The sequence below is a fragment of the Magnolia sinica genome, chromosome 4 (assembly GCF_029962835.1).
Source record: "Magnolia sinica isolate HGM2019 chromosome 4, MsV1, whole genome shotgun sequence".
Taxonomy (NCBI): domain Eukaryota; kingdom Viridiplantae; phylum Streptophyta; class Magnoliopsida; order Magnoliales; family Magnoliaceae; genus Magnolia; species Magnolia sinica.
The window spans coordinates 14,134,393-14,156,150 of record NC_080576.1 but is presented as its reverse complement, the minus strand read 5'-3'; the positions used below and the strand labels follow the sequence as shown (position 1 = coordinate 14,156,150).

General features: G+C 39.9%; 1 protein-coding gene across 1 annotated transcript; it reads left to right on the top strand.

Moving 5' to 3' along the window:
- Positions 1 to 633: 633 nt before the first annotated feature.
- LOC131242518 (uncharacterized) lies at positions 634 to 20,090 on the top strand. The gene is made up of 9 exons (XM_058241209.1): positions 634 to 872; positions 1,060 to 1,165; positions 9,976 to 10,280; positions 10,543 to 10,648; positions 10,740 to 11,144; positions 11,244 to 11,323; positions 11,421 to 11,545; positions 18,272 to 18,505; positions 19,690 to 20,090. Exons 1-9 carry the CDS (start codon positions 790 to 792, stop codon positions 19,710 to 19,712), a joined length of 1,467 nt encoding a protein of 488 aa, XP_058097192.1. The 5' UTR covers positions 634 to 789; the 3' UTR covers positions 19,713 to 20,090.
- The last annotated feature ends 1,668 nt before the right edge of the window (positions 20,091 to 21,758 follow it).

The following is a 21,758-nucleotide window of genomic DNA, read 5'->3' as shown; positions in this document are numbered from 1 at the left end:
AGCCAATCTCGCAGAGAATGTATGCACCCGAAATAACACTTCATTGAGTCATTTCATCAAATACTTGGTGAGCAACATTAATATCAAAATAATCGAGTCTCGAATTGGTTCAATCCGAGTCGATTCGAGCCCGGACAAGCTTGAACACGGATTGGAATTTTTTCGAGCTCTAAAAATCAACTCAACTCGGCTCGAACTCAATTTGGAACCAAGTTGAATCGGGTTTTTTGGAGTCAAGTCGAGCAAGTTAACCGAGCTAACTCTGTACAGCTCTAAATTGGTGGCTCTATGAATGCTTTAAGGGTGAGAATCATCGTCACATTGCTATATGGGGTGTGATCTACTTAAGCTTTGTATATGATTCATTTTTGGGTTCAAGCTCTAAAATGATCTTGCAAAATGGGTGAACGGTGTAGATATAATAAATACATTATTTTGGGGCCATGTAACTTTGATCCTTTTGAATCGTTCGTGCAACTCAGAGCTCGAGGAACGTCCGCGCTCGACTTGCGCGGCGCGTATTCACAACAGCCAGGGCGATGGAATGTGGCACACCAGCCAATCCGCTTCCCATCGGCGTTGTGTCGTACACCACGCAATTCATGTGGCAACGCCCGCTTACGTGTTACCCGTTTAACTCCTAATCCGCTCCCCCTCGAACGAGAGCGGGGCGCGTCTTCGCAAAAGGGTAGTTTGGTAATTTTAACGTCGATGGGGAAGCTGCAAATAGTGAAACCAGAGTTCTAAACCCTCAAAGCTCCAGTGCAGTGCGTTGCGGGAGAGAGAGATATGGAAGAAGATGCGCAGGATATGGAAACCACGATATCTTGCGCCATGCGCGCACGCATCAAAGATTTCAAGGACCAGGCCGAGTAAGTACACCCACTTCCCTCATCTCATCCCTCTCCCTTCATCTCGCCCTTCTTCTATTGCATAAATTTCGTAAAACGCTGTAAAAGATCATTTGCAAAAGGGTTTATTTGTAAATGTCTCCTGCAACTAGGGTTAGGGTTTCATATGCTACAGATCCCGCCTTCATGTTTTCTGTTGTTGTTGCAGTTCATTGACTCTTGAAGGGATTAGAAGGTCATTAGAAAAGGACATGGGATTGAAGACATTTGCATTGGATGCCCATAAGAAATTCATCAAGCAATGCTTGCATGAGGTAACCCTAAGAATCCCGCAACTCCTTAGTTTATATTACTCTGCTAGAAACTTCGATTTTTTCTCAAGTCTCAGGCCAGGGCTTCTGCACGGTGCGGCCCGCCTAGCAGCAGGCTTTGATGTTTTTTGGGCCAACACGTGCGCCCGCATGTAGATGGGTTTTACTGAACATTTCCAAGCATGATTGTAGCCAATTGTTTGCATAAGCTGGGCTCTGAGTTACAAGAAAAGAGCTTGATACTCTTGCAGTGTATGAGGGTCCATACACAGCTAGACAACACTACAGGTCGGCTATGTGTTCCCAATCCAAGCTGTTCAAATTGTGGGGCCCACTGTAGATGGGTCATAACCCAAAATTCACACTAGAGAATATTGCAACCGTCTGATTGGGGTCTGGTATTCACATTGTTAAAATGAGAGATATTTAACTGTCTAAAATCAACAGAAGAATATCCACTTGCAAGAGTTTTCGATCGTCCAATCAATCTGAATTTAGGGGTATGGCCCATCTCCTTGGGCCCCTTTGATTTGGATGGATTGGATTGTGGCACATGCATACCATGTTTTCAGTGACAGTGTGCATGTGCATGAGCTATCCTACTCGCCAGTTAATCAAGTAATTCATCTGCGAATTGGACATGTTTACATGAAAATAATTATGGTTTGGTCTTTTAGCTATGTAGTCAGGTGTAGTTATGTTCTTTTTTTTTTTTTTGGAAAGATACTGCAATTATTAAAAGCTACCAGGGCAACAAGAAAAGAAAGAAACAACAAGACAACCGAGAAGAGAAAAGGAAAAATTATAGAGGCACCCGTTTAGGGTCCCAATCCCCAACATAAAGCTGAACCCGATAAACAACCCCACGGATCAAGCCTTTACTTTTACGAGAACAAAGGCTATATGTTTCACCCCAAATTGCCCAAAGAATAGCAAGCAGAGCAAGCTTCCAAAGCGGCGCTTTCCTCCTCTCAATCCTAGCTGCATGCCAAGAACGGAAGAGGCTTTCTATCGAGCTAGTCATCACTCAAGACATCGAAAAAGGATAGTGGGTAAAAAGGTGATCCACCATTTCCTCATTCCCAAGGCACATAATGCAAATGTTCGGAAGAACCAAGGCCCTTTTGCGCAAATTGTCAACAGTGAGGATGTGATACCTACCTGAAAGCCAGGCGAAAGGAGCCACTTTTGGAGGAGCACAATATGACCAAATCGGTCCCGTATGGGAGCTGGCAGCTGGGAAGGCAAGTTACGTCGAAAGGTGGAATAATGATTTCACTGAAAAGAGCCCAGACTTATCAATCAGCCACACCTAAGAATCAGCTGAACCTGGGGAAGGAGAGAGGCCCTCCAAATGGGAGAGGAGCAAGAGCAATTCATCAAACTCAGACCCTGACAGATTGCAATGACAAGGAGGAATCCAGCTTCCCCCTAATCCTTCAAACTTACTGCATTCAAAATCCAAATAGAAGTGTAGTTTTCTTTTTCAAAGAAAATCTGAGTGACTGGGGTGCCCCTGGAATGCCCCTGGAATGCTAGGATGCAATTCTGCACAAACTGATATTCATCAGATATCAGGCAGGACTGATAAGGCATCTTCAGTTGTTGCACTTGACAGGACCATCTCGTTCAACTTGTCTTCAATTTGTCTCGTTTTGTGTTTGGATACACTATTTAACCTGATTGCAATTTTTTGCTTGTTTGGTACTCTGCTATATATTTATATTGCATGTATACATGTATATTTGTATATATACATAAATGAAACACAAACACACACACACACTTTGTGCGCGCATGCCTGTGTGTATAAGTTTTTGGAGTATCATCATAGCCTAACATCATCATCATCATAGCCTTGTCCCAGCTATTCGGGGTCAGCTTCACCAACCATGTTTTGACAATCATTCCTTTTAAATGCCCAATCCTTAATGAGTGAACAAGCTTTTGTGTTTGTTTACACTACCTCGATCGAAGTTTGTTTGGGCCTTTTATCTCATCCTCCCTTTTGGACCTTCCACCCTAATCAATGCTTATGTTCTCTTCTTTGTTGGAGCCATCTGCAGCCTTTGCTGCGCTTGACAGTACCATCTCGATCTGCAACTCTTCATTTGGTCTCTTATCGGGTTTGGATGCACTATTTAAACTTAATTTGCAATAATGAAATTGATAGAGGAAATGATCAAGTTGCACTTACCTTTTTTGGTTTTCATAATGAAGAAGTAGCCATTGAACTGTAACATTAAACTCTTTTCATTTCCAACTGGAAAGTAACATAATTCAGTTTGGAGCATGGTGTGTCGTAAAGGCCGTTATGCGGCCGTAAAGGCCGTTACGTAAAGGTAACGATGACAACCGTTACGCGTTACAGGGTCGTAATGGCCGTAACAGCCGTTATGGAAAAAAATGACCCGTAATTGCCATTAACGGCATGTTACGTCCTCTATAAAGGTCATAACAGTCCCGTAATTGTCTGTTATGAGGTAGATATAGGTTTTCCATACTTTTTAATCAACATTACGGGACAAATACAGGTTTTTCAAGATTTTTTTCAATAAAAAAAAGAGACCGTAACGGCCGTTACAACCGTTACGACCCGTATTGTAAAGGTAACGGTGGTGGCTGTTACGGCCACCATTACTGTTAGAGAACACCTTGGTTTGGAGCCTAATAATGTAAATGTTCTTTGGTCATCTTCTCTTTATTGGGCTAATTATCACGGTGCAATTCAATCCTTCATTCAAATGCAACCTTAATCTACAAATCCACTTCTATGTTCCAATGCTTGATAATTCCTTAGTAACGGGCAATGTTTTTAATATCGTTATCGCGTAATGTATTGCACCCTTGGGATACGGATACATATTGGTTATCACATGGGATCATGTAATGTATTAATGTTGTTGGGAAACGTGGGAACATTGAGAAATTGGTTGAATTTTTCAATGAAACTTCAGGGATTGTTGAAAAAGACATTAATACACACTTAGAAATCTAAACATTACAGAAAAATGTGCACATAATAGAGGTTTCCTTCATATGGTGTCCTAATATATGCGCTTTCCAACTGAACTGATGCAAGTATATTCATATAATTTATAAACGTAAGAAAACATATATGGAAACACAAGAAATACATTCAAAAGCAAAAGAAGAATCACTAGATCAAGTTACATGCATGTTTAATTTTGTGTTTGGATACAAAGATTGCAACTAATTTGCAAGAAATTGAGAAATTTTGATTTTCTTAATTTTTCGCAACTTGACCCATTTCCCCTAAATCTCGAAATTGAAGTTCCAAATCCATGATTTTTCATGGAAAACACGAAGAATCATATATTTGTAACCATTTGACACTGGTTTAACGTGATTTACAACAACAACATAACTCAAAAATTGAAAATGTTCACTGAATCGAATAGGTGGGATATATCGGCACTACCTGTGCGTTTCGTATCGCACAGGTGGGATACAAGATATATCGGCTGATATCGTTGATATTTAAAACACTGGTAACGGGCAATGTTCTTGGTATTGCCGATATTATCAATGATATTGGCCGATATTACCCCTATCTTAATTTTTTATTTTTATTTTTTAAAATTATTGTTTCCTAGGTCAATGATACATATTTTATGGGGATAAAATAAAATTTGCAAGATACCATGATAATATTGACAATATTTTTGATATTATCGCATGTATAGACGATATCACAATATATTGACAACATCCCTTTGAACAACACTACATCGAAGATATCATGCAATAGCATCAATATTATTGATGATACTACCATTAATACCTACATTATTCTAGAAAATTAAATACCCAAAAAACCAATTTTTTTAATAATTTTATTGGAGGGAATCTTTCCTAGAGGTGGTTTAAATTAGCGCATTATATGTGTTGAATTACTGCATTATTTATTAAAAATTCGTGCATTAGCATCATGTTTATTATCTAAATATTTTGTATGACAATGCATAATTTGGGCCCTTGTACAACATAAACTTATTATGTTTAATTTATTTTTTATTTTTCCTAATATTTTGAGTTGTAAGTGTGTAATCATATGTGCTTTTTTCAACATCTTCTGAAATTTCACTAAAAATTCTACTATTTTCTATTGTTTCTCTAATATTTCCTAATAGGTGATAAATTCCCGTTATCTATGATATTGTTAGGATTTTAGAAAGACAACGAAAGCATAAACTTTTCAAAACTTAATGTTTAAAAAACTTTTTAAAACTTATATTTTATTTAGAATAATGGATCCCCATCTAGATATAATTAAATCCAACAACATAAACAATCATGTCCACACAACGGTGATCAATGATGCAAAGAAGAAGAAGATATTATTGCTTAATGCCGACTTCCAATTAGGAAGTCTCTCCTTGATCTATCATTGATGAGAAGTGAAGAACACCTTTCACACACCCCTATAGGGGCATACGATGGGAGTCATCCATTGGGTGGACCCTACACGTGTGGACGTTTAGATGGAAGGGAAGGAGTGAGGAGATGGGTTCTCCTTTTCTCTTCTCTTCTCTATCTCTCTCTTCTTGAAGGTGGTGATGCTCGAGGGGTAGGGACATTCGAGGCTGTCTTACTTCTTTTGGGATAGGATCGATATATAAAGATGAGTAAGGGTTTTAGGGAGAGACACCGAGTATGGTGCTCGTCCACCCTATAGACTTTGATATGACCTGCTATATTTAAAGCCTCAAATATGGTCTATTCATGTACTCATATTGACCTAATTCCTCCACTCATGGCCACCACCCCTGGCCCAATATTCCATGCAAGTCTAAATGATGGATCAACAACTCTTAACGATTTGATGTCCATCAAAATTAACTTAAAACAAGTCAATGGTTAAAATTGAATTTCAATGGTTGGAAAACCTCAGTTAACCCTTAGAAAACGTTAGATGCGATGGTCAGCTATAAAAACATTTGGTAGACGGTCCAAACCACAAGGTTGGTCCATAAATATGTCCCGGGAAAAGTGGATCCTATGTAGAATCACATGAGTCTTAATCGGACCCTAATCCATGCACCCAACACCACCCACATGTCGGTCACCAATGTCACATTGTAAAATGAGCACAACACATATCACCTGAACCTTGAACTCATAGGTCCTCGATTAGATTTGTCAAAGCTAGTACAAGTTAATCTAGTCTAGGCATGATGTGTGTCCTAGTCTAGAGACTTGAAATTTGTTTAAAGGAAGAAACTCTATCATCCCCCCCCCCCGAATAGCTGTCACAACCATATTGCGTAATGGGTCCAAACTGATGTTGTTACATACCGGTCGTTACGTGACTGTTTTTTAATACCATAGGTCCAATGCGAGAAGCCTATTCCCATAGCACGCTCACACTTCTATGTCGGGTATGGCAATGGCACACCAACTCGTTTTCATGCTTGATGGTGGAGAACTTCCATCCCGACCTGTCATTAGTCCCCTCACAAGATGACCCACATCAATTATGAATAACCACAAATTTATCCTACAACTTGCTAGGTGGTGCAATTAATAATCTTCGGTTCAATCATAAATTCATAGTCAAACAGAGCATTGAGATCCATGGCCCACAACTCTCCCTTGGCCAGTGGCCTTTGTGTCTAATCTCGAGTTGCTAAGGACAACCATAAGAATCCCTCTCTTTAACCAATCGAGATATCATATTAGATCAAGTTCCACACATATTGATGAGGCGAATGAATGATTCATGGTAAGATGAAAAGAACGTCCAGAACATAAGCATTGGTTTCGCAGGGCACAACAATAACATATATCAATACATATATGTTAGTGTTGTGCCGCAGTTTTAACGTCAGCTGGTGTGCTCCCAAATCGGCAGCGCAATTTTTTCAAGCATGGTATGGGGTTAGCTTCGGTAATCTCAGAACCATCCTATGGAGGATGGGCATCCTCGCGGTCTGGTGGGCAGTATGGGAGGAAAGAAACCTGAGATGTTTCTCTGATGAATCTAGCTCAGCTCATGTTGTTATCTCTAGAGCGAAGCGCTTGCTGGTGGAATGGGCGCCCCAATCAGATAGGCTAAAGGGTCAGGATTTGTGTTTTATTGGCATGTAATGGTCCTTGTTTTTAGGAGATTTCTGCCCTCTCAGCAGATTCTTCTCCTTTGTATTATCTTTTCTTTTCTTTAATATAATATATCGTTGCCTTAAAAAAAAAAAACACATATATCGATACATGTTTTAGTATCCCTAGTCATCAATACATTTAACAATAACGAGGTCCATAACATAAGCATTGGTTTTGTAGGGCACAACGCTAACAAATATCGATACATGTTTTAGTATCCCCAGTCACCAATACATTTAACAATAACGGTACTTTGAACACTACTTATTGGTATCAATTTTTATAATGAGTGTGGTCTCCAAGGGAGTTCGTCTTGGGACCTCACACATGACATGCCTTGCAAAAGCGACAAATGATTGTCAAAGCTATCAAACCTAAATTCAAGCGGTGTGGTGGCAATGAAGGGCATTATGAGTTCTAGTTGTTGTTTGAGTAGCATGTAAAAGGAACCTTTCACGTGAGGATTTTGTGAAGCTCTAGGGCTTACTTTAGAGTTTGCTCACTAGGTTTGGGAGAACAAGATTGAATGGGGAAAAATCGAACTTGCTACAAAAATTAAATCTCCTGTTGGGGGATCTCCGACGAACAAGATTGTGAATGGACTTCACCGTGCATACTCTTTTATCGTGTAACCACCGGATAGCATCCTGATTCTCCGGGCTTGGCATCACTCCTTCGAGGTGATTTAATAAAAGAGTAAATTCTTCCAACTCAACATCTGTTATGACAACGGAAAATTGTTATTTTGCTTTTATTCTTGGCATGTAATTTGCTTTTGTGTTTGTAGCTTTTGCGCTATTTGGCGCTTTCTTTAATAAAATGGCTGTTTCAAAACGACTATAAAGTAAGGTGCACTAGCACGCTCATACATTTTGAAGCTTCAAAACAACTATAAATTCAGGGTTTAGCGTACTCATACGTTCTTCAGCTGGCTTCAAAGCTTATTACTAAGGTAAAACGTGCTAGTGCACGCATATGTTTGTCAGCTTCAAAATGTATGAGCGCCAACGCACACAATGGCTTTGAAGCTGTTGCGTGCTGGGTCCTAGTCTTTATCTGTAGTAGTGACGGCTCTTCTTATGTTCAACCATATTGTTCATGCATTGAAAATGGATCCTTATACACACGGGGAACTAGGACCCGCATGTGGAAATCCAACGTTCTTTCCCGCCTAGCTCCCACGCACGACGGTTCTGTGGCAGATGGAAGAGATGAGAATACGGTTTCAGTTTGCTTTTGTGTTCTCAGCCTTTGCACTATCTTGGCGGTTTCTTTAATAAAATGGCCGTTACCTTTCCAAGAAGAAGAAGAATATCAAGATCTTTATTGACATCGAACCTCTAAGCGATTTACATCAGGACACTTGATTTTTTTGACTGAGCTTAATATATTTGAAGAAAAACAAGTTAGGCTATTGACATGGTGGTGGAATCAGCTCCTACAGGGATAATTCCTCACATTTACAGTAGCATGCTAAAGTAACACTATTCGTAACCTAAGTTTGGTTAGGAAGTTCCGTAATTAGATAAGTGTCCTAGATGGTTTGGTTTGTTGTGCAAGTTATCGAAGGTGTTATGTTCTCTAATTAGCAGTGGAATGAAATTAGGATTGATTATGTTTGAACAAATAGGAATTGGTTTATGCTCCATAGGGATTTCTAAGTTGCGTTGTCATCATCATCATCCAAGCCTTAACCCACTCAGTAGGGGCTGGCTACATGAATCTTGTTCCCCCATTCCACTCTACCGAGGATTGTGTACTTAGACCACAGATCTCAAGTCTTTTCTATATCTATAGGGATTTCTATGTACTTAGGCCTATAAATAGACATGCAGGCCATTCATATGAAAATATATTAGGAATGATATTTGAATAAAAGTTTTCTTGGTTGATAGCGAGTTGCTTCTCTCTCGAGTATGTGTTGCTCTTCCTATTGCATTAGTTGCAGGGTTTTTATTGTATGCGTTACGTTATCTTTGTTTTGGGCTCCATTATCAATCTCGAAGGGAGGTTTTTTGTTGATTTGATCTTCGCAAAAAAGGCAAGGAGCTAAATTCAGATTTCCTTTTTTGATTTGGCTATGTCTTATGAGCACATGGGATCACCAAGTGCAGCAAGTTGTCACTTTGATCACCAAGAGTTGAACTAAAACTTCTAAGAAATGCTGAAACTTGATCTTCTACTCAATAGTGTATGTACAATTTTTTAATCAAATTTTAGTCTAGGCCTAATGTGTTAGTGAATAATGCAAAATCTAGTGGTTGTTCATTCTATGAAACATTCATTACTTTGTTCATAAACAGTCCTATAAGTCTGGTACTCCTTTCTTTTTTCACTAACACCATGGAGGTTTATTTTATTTTATTTTTTTAACAATTAAAGTAAGTCATTTTATAGTTGGCATATCATGTATCAAAAATTTGATATTATTTTATATTTGCTATTGTTATTGCTTTGTTTTTTCTTTTATTTTTCACTGACACTTTTTACTTGATTGCTTCATTGGAGGCATGTATGTATAATTTTCCTCTTTTTTGTTTTATTATTTGATGAACTGGAAACTTACTATTTGTTTTCTCATTCAAATATATTGGTGTCCTAGCAAATTCCTCCTTTTTGTGCAGATAAGAAATGGTCTTATTAGGTTATAAAGATCTGATTATTTTTCATGTTTTTCAATTGAACATCAGTGCTTCAGTGAACTTGATGATGAGAATGTCTTGAAGAGCATGGGGAAGAATTCAGAGCAAGTCATTCATTCAGAAAAAGAAGAAACAACAAATCCAGACAAAGAGCTTTGCCCACATTCAGAAGCCACAGAACCTGGCTCTGAAGATGAAGAGAAGAAGGAAGGATCCCCAGTTCCGTCGGGGAGTGAAATGACTGAACATGAAACAGAGGAAACTGAAGGGGACAAATCTGGAAAAATTCTAAGTGAAGACATAATTAAGAAGGCTATTAATAAGAGAGCTTCTTATTTTAGAGATAATTCTGAGTATGTTTCATCTTTAGATACTTTTGAAATTAGTGTTTCGTGTATCAATCTTGTGTGTCACCAACTATTACTGCTCGACTCATTTTTCAATAGGATAGAAACTCCTCTAGAATCATGATAGAGAAAAGAATCAGAAATGCCCTTTTGTCGTACACCGTTTGATGCCTCTTCGTTTTTCTTTTTTAAAATATCCTTTTATGCACTTTTTGGCAATTTCATAGGTTTCATTGTGTAACTATTTTGTAACACTCCAAAATTTCAGGACAATTACTTTGTCAGGAGCTCGTCGACTGTTGGAGGAAGATCTCAAGCTTGAGAAAAATGCTCTTGATGCCTATAAAAGTTTCATAAGCAAGCAGCTTGATGAGGTAAGTGCATATTCTCCAGCACTTATGTGTTCAATTCTTGATCAAGCGCGCAGAATCTAATTTTCTTGGCACTCATTTTGCCATTCTTCAGGTACTGCAATCTCCCGAGGTTGTTGAATCTACTAATGGGTTTAAGAAAAAAGTTCCAAAGAGAGCCTCTGATAGCAAAATTAGAGGTGGAAGTAGCAAGGGCTCTAGAAAAGTCAGTAGAGGAGACGGCAGTTCAGATTCCTCACATTCTAATGTAAGTTCCAGTGGTGAGGAGGATGTTGAGAAACAGCAGGTCAGACCAAAAAAGCATGCTGTGAAAAAAGTAGCAGCAAGGAAACCTGAAGGACAGAAAAAGCGCAAAAGGTCTACAGAAGAAAGAAAGCCATCTACCAATGAGAAGAACAAGCCAGTGAAGTTGGCATCAGAGAAAGGCAGCGATACTGATGAAGGTGGAAATTCCTCTGAAGATGGTAAATCTCAATCATCTGCTGAAGAGCCTGTCAAGGTCACACCATACCTTTTTCTGATTATTTTCTCTCAGGAGCCTCACTGTGAACCTGGACTAAATGTAAGTTCATCATGTAATCATCTTGTTTAATTGCAGAAGAAGAGAGAAACTTCCACTCAGGTTTATGGAAAACGTGTAGAACACCTAAAGTCAATAATCAAAGCCTGCGGAATGAGGTACTCCATCCTCCTGCAACCTTCTATTTATGATATTGAAAATACTTAATTTTAATGGTCATGAAATTTTAGCTTATTTGTTCCCTATGTATCGAAGTATCCCCCCATCAGTTTACAAGAGGGCCAAGCAGGCTCCTGAGAATAAACGTGAGGCACATTTGATAAAGGAGTTGGAGGAGATTCTTGGGAAGGAGGGGTTGTCTTCAAATCCTTCCGAAAAAGGTGAACATTGAACAAAAAACCTCAATTACCATGGTTTAATATTTTAAAGATTGAGAACATGCTCTGTTCTGTGCTATATTGATAGTTGTTTGTGTAGTCATAAACTCTCTGAATAATGGTTTGAGCAATATCCAATTTGATTATTTTGATTCACAAAAAAATAGGTGGTGTGTGAAAGCATTGCAGATGATGTAACTGCTAAGAAGTTTCAGTGTTTGGACTTCTAACGAAGGTGTTTTCCAGATTATCTTTGGTGTGGAAATATCGTCAGTGGGATAGTTTATAACCCTACTTTCACAGCATTTATTGTCTTTATCCTTTAGTTAAAAATGCTATAAAATTCATGTAATCGGTTGAAATGACACATTTCCAAACCCTAGAGCTGGGCGAGGGAAACTCCTGTGTCATTCAGCTATTTGTCCTTGTCATTGGATGGGGTTGGCCTCACCCTGTTCTCTTAATCTATTTTGGATAGTGGCAACCTTGGACCTCCTCCCTATGCTAATTGTTGCGCGTATGGTTACCCCCTTTTCTTTCCTTTCAAATGAATGCAGTCTCCACTTCCAAAGGTGTTCTTTCAAGAGAGTTGGGAAATAGGTGTGGCATGAAACTTACCAAGTTTCATTGTTTTTATTCTACAAAGGGCCATGAAGGATACAACACATGAATTGTTTGGGGACTCGTTCGTTGGATGTTTCCTGCGGACTACTGTCAGGGGTTGTAGAGGTCTTGTGGACGGGGTTGGTAGCAAGCTTCAGTAAATTAGCACCAGGAATTGGTTTCTTTCAATAGTTGGCCTAGAGTACTGTATCCTTATTGGAGAGCAGTTGATTGAGAGGAGGTTATCTTCGAATACATCCCTCTGGTTCCCCTGATGATTTTATCAAAGGAAGTACAAGCATTTAGTTGTTTGTGAATCTTTTTTTTTTCCCCAGTTGATCTTAGTTGATAACCGTTGCCTGGATGATCTCCTATAACTGATGGAAGTACCCCAAATGTAAAAAGAAGGGTTTTGTCTATGTGATTTAGGAAGTTTTCCACCTTCACTGTCACAGTTTCCTTTTCTCTCGTGTACTTGTCTAGAGAGGTATTTTAACCAATTCAGTTTCTGTTTTCCCTTGTTTGGTACAATGTGATGTATTTAGATTGTTGATCTTTTTGCATATTGGGTTTTCTAAGTTCATAATGTTGAAGATATTTTCTTATTTATTTGTCCTTGATAGAGTGGAATGATGAAATAGAATTCACGTAGTCGACCCCAATTAGTTGGGACAAGGCTGAAATGACGATGATGATATTCTTATTTATCTCCATACATCTTGGTGTCTGGAATTTTTTAGGACAAGGCTGAAATGACAATGATGATATTCTTATTTATCTCCATATATCTTGGTGTTTGGAATTTTGTCTTTTAGGTCTACAATGGCTAATTTTTGTTAACCAAATAATCTAACAAATTTGAAGTTCCAGAGGAATTAAACAATATTGTTTCCACATTCTAACAATTGTATGTTTGATGCAGGACAATTAATCACTTGCTCTAAAAGCTCGAATTGATAGAGCATGGCAAATTAATCCCTTTATCTCATAGCCCAGGCCCCACATCTCATGTGTTAGGACCTTGGCTGAATCCCCCTCGTGGGCCCCAAATCACATGGGTACCGCCTCACACAAGCCACCCGTCTCACATGGGCCGCCCACCTCGAGTGTGCCCCCGCATCCCACAGGCTACCCCACTCGAGCCCAGTGTAAAAATGCCCCTGCATTAATGTTACTCTTGTGTTGTTTCCTCAGGTTTCAAGTAGGAGCTGCTAGAAAATCCCCACTGGTATATTTTCAGCAGCAAGGCTCGCAAATGGAAAATGTCTTGTTCCTTGAATAATTATTATTATTTTGTGACCTGTATTAAGTTCCCCGAATTATTATTTACAAGCTAAAAAGGAAAAGAGCAATCTTTAAGCCTTTCAATGCTCGAAGCCCATTCAACAGCAAGATCCATTGCCCTCAACATGACCCGCTCCACACGATTGCCTGCATTTCTGAAACACCTCCCATTCCCTTATTCCTATATCACCCATAGGACTGCCAATATGCAAGCCTTCATATAGCCTTGTCTTGCTTCCCAATTCCTATGTGCCATGCTAAGCCAAAAGAAGACTATTGGCTGGCTTTGGGATAGCCTAGGAAATGTTAAAGCTCCTTAGAAATCTACTTCATACCTGATGTGCAAGCAGGTAATGAACAAAAAGATGGTCGACTGAGTCGGCATTTGCCATACACTTAAGGTAAATATTGGGAATCATCATAGCTTGTTTCTGAAGATAATCCATGGTCAAGACCGTTTCCCTCCTTACTAGCCACCCGGAAGCCGCGATCTTCGGAGGGGCCCCATGGGACCACACATATTGTGTTTGCTTGGACATGCCACCCCTCTCTTGCTCCAGGAGCACATGGTAGAAGGATTGGACAAAAAAGAACCCTGATTGCTCCCTATGCCATACCATCCGATCCTATTCCCCAATCACTAGGTAACACAAATGGATGTGATCAAGCAACCGCGCTAACTCAATCTATTCTTCACTCATGAAATTGTGTCATGGGGGAGACCACATGACGATATCTCCACAAATGGAGAAGCATCGCATCACTGGAATATTACGAGCTGTGGATAGTTGGGCCATTCTTGGAAATGTAGATTGCAATGACGCTTCATCAACTTGGCGTCCTCCCAAGAGTGAATCTTCTCCCCATTTCCAAGGGCAAAACCAATCCCTTAAAAGATTTCAATTTCACTAAGGCAATCCCTTTCCAAATCGTCGAAGCTTTATATACATGGAATATTCCTTAGTACACCATCCTCCCTCAGAACACCCATACTTGTTAGCAATAGTTTCTCTCCACAAGGCACCCTCCTCCATTCTGAACCTCCGTAGCCACTTACCCAACAAAGGACTTCATCAAACCCAAATCTCTAATGCCTACTCTCCCTCTTCATTAGTCTCGTGTACTTCCCCTCAACTTAGTGAATGTAACATTTTCTCTTCCTAACCCTGCCATAAAAAAATTCTCCTCAATATTTCCAATCTAGCCAACATTGACTTCGAGCACCCAAAAAGAGACATGAAATATAGTGGCAAATTTGATAAAGCTATTTCTATGAGAGTTATTTGGTCTCCAAAAGAAAGGTATCAACACTTCCACCTAGCTAACTTCTTTTAAATCTTTCTATGACAACATCCCATAGATATTTAGTTGTCTTCCCAATACAAAGAGGCAACCCGAGGTTGGTGGAAGTGAAAGAGTACTCCTTACACCCAAAGATGTCGGTCAAATGCTCGGTCTCCTCTCTAGACAAGACAACTCCTAACATCACACTCTTTCAAATATTTCTCTTCAACCCTGACATAGCTTCGAAGCTTATAGTCATCATCCTTATCTTTCCACCATGGATCCCTCAGTATCACAAAAAAGTGGCGGATCATCAGCAAACTAAAGGTGTGATATTGGTAGATTCGCCCTCTCAACAAAAAGGCCATGAAGCAACCCAACCGCCTGCCCACACTCCACCATTATGCCAAGGTATTTTGTAATGGTAATGGTGGCCATAACGGCCACCACCATTACCTTTACGATACAGGGTGTGATAGTCGCCAAGGGGGCCATAACAGTTGTTATGGCCTTTTCTTTTAATTGAAGAAAAAACCCAAAAACCTTTATCAGGCCCGTAATGGACCGTTACGCAGCCGTTACGGGGGGTGTAACAGGCCATTACGGGGGGCTATAATGGCCTTTACAAGGCTTTTTTTCCGCAACGGCTGTTATGGCATTTATGACCTTGTAACGTGTAATGGTTGCCACCGTTATGTTTACGTAACGATCTCTACAGCACACCATGCATTTTGCCTAATGCTTTGGCTACCACCATAAAGAGAAGTGGTTTAGGGTTTATGGTCGTCATCTTGGTGTTTCCGTTAACCGTTGAGATAATCAGAAACCGAAAACTAGGCTGAAGTAATGCATTCCTTAACCCACCCTCTCCATTTTTTCCCACATCCGATATGGCCTAGCATGCAATCCAGAAGGCCCTAGTCCACATGGTCGTATGCTTTTTTAATGTCCAGCTTATAAGCAACGCCTTTCATACGCTCATTATATCTTGAATCAATACACATGAGTTATAAGAGCGCTATCCAATATTTGACGATCCTCAACAAAAGCTCATTAGAATTTAGATACCACCCCGGTTAGAAAACCCCGGAACTTGGATGCCAACACTTTAGCCAGAATCTTATACGGGCTATTGATGAGTCTGATTGTGCCCTATGGTCTCTCAAACTCTCCACACTGGTTACGTTCTGGATTATAGCTATAAATGATGCGCCAAACTACTTTGATGTCCGCCCCTGCTCAAGAAATTCATTCATGAAGTTCATTACATCCCATTTCATGACTTCCCAGAACCCCTGGAAAAAAAGCCAAGGGGAAACCGTCCGGACCAGGAACTCTATCCCTCCCCAATGAATCCATAGACTTTTTGGCTTCTTCTTCTGAGAACAGCTTCTCAAGCAGCCCTGCTTCTTCCCCAGAAAGGCTGCTAAAGGTCAGATTCTCTAGTTTTGGCCTTGTCCAACCTTCTTCGATCAGTAACTTTTTGTAGAACTGGACCACTATGCTACACTTATCTTTTTCTTCGATCCTCTCACCCTCAACTGTAATGCTGGAAATCTCATTGCATCTAGCCGATCCACTTTCTAATTTGTGGCTGAAGCTTGTGTTTTTATTACTTTCCTTGAACCACGTGCCCCATGTGTGTTGCTTCCACTTGTTCTCTTCCTCGCTCGGGCATCTTGAGTAATCTTGCCCTAGCTTCTAGGGAGTTGATTTTTCTTTTTCTGACCACCCTCTCTCTCTTCTGCCATGATGTCGAGCTCCTAAATCTTGCTAGGATATTTTCATTTTCCATGTCTCCTCCCAAACACTTCCCTCCTCCAAGCTAAGATTTTACTTTTCAGACACTTCAATTTCTGGCTTAATATGAAGCCCACAAATTCCTCTACCTCAAAGGACCCCCACTACTCCAAGCATAGTAGTCTTTAATCAAGTCCGAAAAGCCTTCCACCTCCAGCCACATTACTTCTGCAGATTTCTAAAAAAGAGCCACTGTTAAGCATGGTGTCTTGCAGTTGCAAATGTATAGAATCTGGGATTCTGGTTATCCCTGACTGAAGAAAAATATCTAGAAGGAAAAAGGGTGACCCGATGTTTATGGATCTGTTATTTCATGGGAGTCCCAAAGCTGTTTACTGAAAGTGAAACTCTGTAGGTATGGTTTGTTGCTATTGGAAACTTATGGATATGGGGAATCTGGGTGCCCCTAGCTGAAGGGGAAAGTGAGAAAATGGGGGGCTGACCATCTCCACCATTCCAGGGTTTTGTAATTTGCATACCCGTAATTCTGACATAAGGATAATGCTCTTTACACAGGTGTGCTGTCTCACTACCCTTCTTTCATTGTCTCTCCTTTTCCTTTAAAAAAAATAAAAAAAATAAAAAAGAAAATGTCTTTCTTTTTCCTACTACCTACTTTTCCTTGTTTTTCAATTTTCTGTAATTTAAGAACATTTTTAATTATGTTGCATTGTTTAATCTACCAATCCCACATCATTGAACCATTCAATTACTTGCTTCAATCTGTCAACCTTTTTTCCCCTAGTTGATTGCTCTTCCTGATTATGCAAACCATGTTTGGGAGCATAGAACTGGTTTCTTTCTACAATAGCTTGTGGTTTTATTCATCGAGTTCTGCATTTTGTGCTGGATATGTTTCTTGCATCTAGTGGCACCTAGTAAGTGACTAATTATTCTGGACTATGGAAGTCCATTTGAATGATTTTTGCTGTTTCCATGGTAAATACTGCGTGTTGGAGACCATATCATGGAAGCTTCAATTGTTAAATTTATATGTGATGAACAACACATTTTTTGGCTTGATATTGTTGACTGATAACTAATGATAGTTAGATGCTGCTAGTCTAAGCAAGCAAATTGGGTTTTCAGAACAGACATAGTTTAGCTGTTCTTGCTTTTAAATGTTTCAGTTGAAAACTTGTTCATCAAACTTCAATGACACCTGATTCCAATTTTTTCCATTCGTTTTGGTCCATTTTGTCATATTTTGATGTGGGTTTGGATTCATGAAGGAAGTTATGGCATAAGTTTGATGCCGGCTGCCAACCTAATGCAACCCTCCTTTATCCGGGATTGGGACCGGCAATGAGAGCACACAATTCTCACAGGTGTGGTGTGATAGACTGTTACCTAAGTTGATTACAATCAAGTACTATCTGATAGTCTAGTACTGAGGTTGATTACAATCGACAAGTGCAATGGATACCAAGAACTGTGCCAGTTAGGAGGAGTGGTTTGGTACAAGTTGAAGGCTCTAAAAAGGGTGAGAAGAAGGCCCAAAGAACGTGGATGGAGGTAGTAAGAAAATACTTGATGACCTATGGTCTAACTGAAGGTCTGGCCCTTGATAGTGGAATGGGGGAACATGATTCATGTAGCCGACCGCAATTAATTGGGACAAGGCTTAGATGATGATGATGATAATTTGATGTGGGCTTGGCTCTCAACATTAAGCATTAGTAATGAAGCTAGCGTAGATTTATTTATTTTTTCACATTAATGTGATATAAATCGATGCCTTGTGTTTTCCATCTTCAGAAATCAAAGAGGTCAAGAAGCTGAAGGAAAGAGCAAAAGAGCTAGAGGGCATTGACATGAGTAACATTGTCTCAAGTTCTCGTCGAAGGTCCTCATCCAATTTCATTATTCCTCCTCCCCCAAAGCCCAAGTTGGCAGTTGAAAAAAATGATGGTGGTGGTGGTGGTGGTGATGATGATGATGATGAGGAAGATACTGATGATGAAGAGAGTGAAAGCGAAGGCGCTAGTGAAGGTAACTTTATCGGGTTTGTAAGGTTGCTTTTATTATTTGTTTTCACGAGTAATGATACATTTGTCGGTCCTTTCCATTATTATTTTTCCTTCTTAAGCTTGTGTGTTGACGATGTCAAATCAATCCGCTTCCTCGAGTATTTCATGGGCACTTGGGAGTCTTAATTCCAAAGAATTCTCAACAAATTGGATCTTATAATCTTATGTAATCCTCCACATCTGTAATGATTGTGGTGATGTCTTCACGTGGTATTCAGTTGCAATATAGTGATGGGACACGTAAATTTGGTAATTGCCATCCTTAAGAGCTCTAGAAACACCACAATATGATAAAAATGGCTGTCCTTAATAAAATTTATTTGTGGATCAAAAAAAATAAAAAATGTCCCATCTTCTGTTTGCTGTGTTTAGATGGCATACTACCATTCACATTTTTTAAAATCGTTACATGGTTGTTTAAGTTTACAACACCCCCTGTTAGTATGAGCTGGTTTGTTCACCATTCTAAATCAATAGCTTAGGATTTTGTCATCGGTAAATGCATTTGAGGTATTTTACGCACTCAAGGGTATTTTGGTCACTTGCAAAAAAAGGGACACTTTGGCACTTCTCAATATTTGTCGTCTATAATGAATATCCAAATGGTTTCAGAGCATCCTGCGCATTATTGGAGTTGATCTGAACATGGACCCTGTCGTTTGTTGGTTTTGGCTCTTGGCCATATTGACACCTATTGACGTAGCATCAATCAAATGAGGATATGTAGCCTCATTTTCTCAAAATCATTGAGTGTGAAGTTACTGTCACTTTGGAAGTGGTTCTTCTCAAGATGCGTGCTTTAGCTATGGATCTGATATTAGGGTTTTTACTACTCATCCATTGCCATGTTATATTGGGCAAACGAATTCCTGATTTTGCTCATTCACTTGACATGTCTTGATCTCTTATTTTTCTCATTATGTCAAGGCAAAGATGTGTTTGTCCACACCTCTTTTAGTTTTGTCACATGATACTTCTGCTGCTTGCTGTTTTCATCTTTTGCCTTGGAAGATTCTCAAGCCGCATGGTTGCCAAGTCACAGTGTTTTGTTTGAATGGAGATTTGGAAGATCCCTTACGAGATTCTCAATGCTTGTAATGATAGCGTGTTGATCGATCGTATTCTGTCTTGTTTTCCTCAAAGCAGATGCTGAAGATGAAAGCGACTGAGTCACACACTACTGGAGTCGACAAGGCAGCAGGACCACTACTTTGACCAGCCCTCCATCTTAACCGTCGATCTGTGGAGGTACTGTCTTATTTGGTAAGAAGTAACTAGTAGGCCAAGAAGTAACTATTTGACCGGCTGATCTGGAGTATGTACAGAAAGCACACACCAAGGTGCAATTCATGTTATAACAACTCCCAAATGTTTAATCTTTCTAAGCTGAATGTTACTCAAATGACAGTGGTCGCTTAGATTAGTATACATTTTAGGTGATATGACTTGATTATCAAAATGTAAAAGATCATGTTAGGGTTGTTTTTGTATGGCCATTTATGTATGGAATATGTGGGTGTGCAGGCATTCCATGCAGTGTTTTAGGAGATCTGTTACCTGTCGATGGCCTCTGCATAGTTGAACAATATGATAACGTTAATCAGGGTTTGTACTAAGGGTGGAAAATGTTATTAGTTGTGCAGGCACAGACTCTGGCCGCGAGTGACTTTGAGCATAAGCTTAGAGGACCCATGCCTGCAAAATCCTGACTGGCTTGGGTATTGTACTGAAACCTAAGCCTGTTTAGTTGCCACTTAAAAATGATTTTCATCTAATTTTAGTTAGTAATAATTATGAAGCTTTGCTAAGTGCAGACACTTGTGCAATAAATTTCATGTACATGTGACACATTTGCTAGCATGGCACACAGGTGTGAAATTCAGTCCATACATCAGCTTGGTCCAACTTCGTACTTTTCAGAATTCTCGTCCACTCAGCAAGTCCTTCCCAATTCGGAAACAGGTGGATGGATTGGAAAACTTCAGCCAATTTTTCAGAGCTGTACATTTGTTTGCAAACTGTGGCCCACCTGAATGGTGGACCAACATGATTATTGGGATAGGGCATCAACACATTGATGCCGTTCTGATAGATGGATTGGATCTTGGACCTACCTTGCCATGGTGGCATTTGTGGCATGTACATGAGCCTTATTGCTCATGCGTGCGCTTATCAAGGCTCATAATAATGTATTAGCGATCATAGTTTATATAAATATTGGGCTATGAAGAATATTTTTAATCCTTACCCAAATCTATAACACAATTATTGTTAACTAAAATGAGATGTTTTTCAAGTGGCAACCAAACAGGGCCTAGGATGTTTTTGGCCACACTCCGATCAGGAAGGACCTTGATTGGGAATTCTTTGTGCTGAAAGCAGGATAGTTTCAGGTTGGAATTGAAATGATGCTGCTTCAGATTTGTTTTGAAAACCATCTGCCTCGCCCGACTGTTCTTGGAACATCCAAAAGTGAAAATCAAGGGTGATTTAAAGAGTCACAAATACAGAGGGCTGGGGATGGTTTGGAATCAAGTTTGGTGGCCCATGGACAACAAAATCTGCTATGTCGCTTTGGTTCTATTATCATAGTGAGGCCTACCTGCTTTTGTATCCTACTGAAAAGATTTGGTGGGGTCTCGTTATTTCTGCCAATTGGAGTCGTGGCACTCCAATTTTATCACGCTCTCTAGACTGACAGAGGTTGATTGAACGGATGCATTGATGGAACATAAAAAAGCAATGCGATCCTGTGTAAGGTGCAATCTGGCCTGTTTTGTGACATGACCTGATGGTGCTGCTTGGTGTAACTGACAGGGCCCTCCTGAACAGTGCAAGAGCCAGACCGTGTGCTGCATCCAGATTTGAAAACCCAGTGAAATCATATTGGGTCTGGCAGAAATGGCCGACTCATATGCTCAGATGTCTGACTGGAAGTTTGATGGGCATGTACTGTCTTGACCACATTGTGGTTGGACGTGCCGTGGCAGATGGGAGGAGATTGGGCTTCACAGCACATTCCATGACACGTTGGATCCGGACTGTTCATGGGTAGGTCACGCTTAGCATTGCCCAGCGTGTCTATTGAATATGCACATTCAGTGATTTTATTGATCCATCAAGATAACAAGTCAGGCTATTTATTTTCTTCAAACCTTGAATATTTTTCTCATGAAAGGGTAGATGGGATGCATGCCATGCAATGAGGGCCAATG

Coding starts and splice junctions, on each gene's coding strand:
- LOC131242518 (XM_058241209.1), top strand. CDS start 790: ATGGAAGAAGATGCGCAGGATATGGAAACCACGATATCTTGCGCCATG. Junction 10,281..10,542: donor TATTTTAGAGATAATTCTGA/GTATGTTTCATC, acceptor CCAAAATTTCAG/GACAATTACTTTGTCAGGAG. Junction 18,506..19,689: donor AAGCGAAGGCGCTAGTGAAG/GTAACTTTATCG, acceptor TCCTCAAAGCAG/ATGCTGAAGATGAAAGCGAC.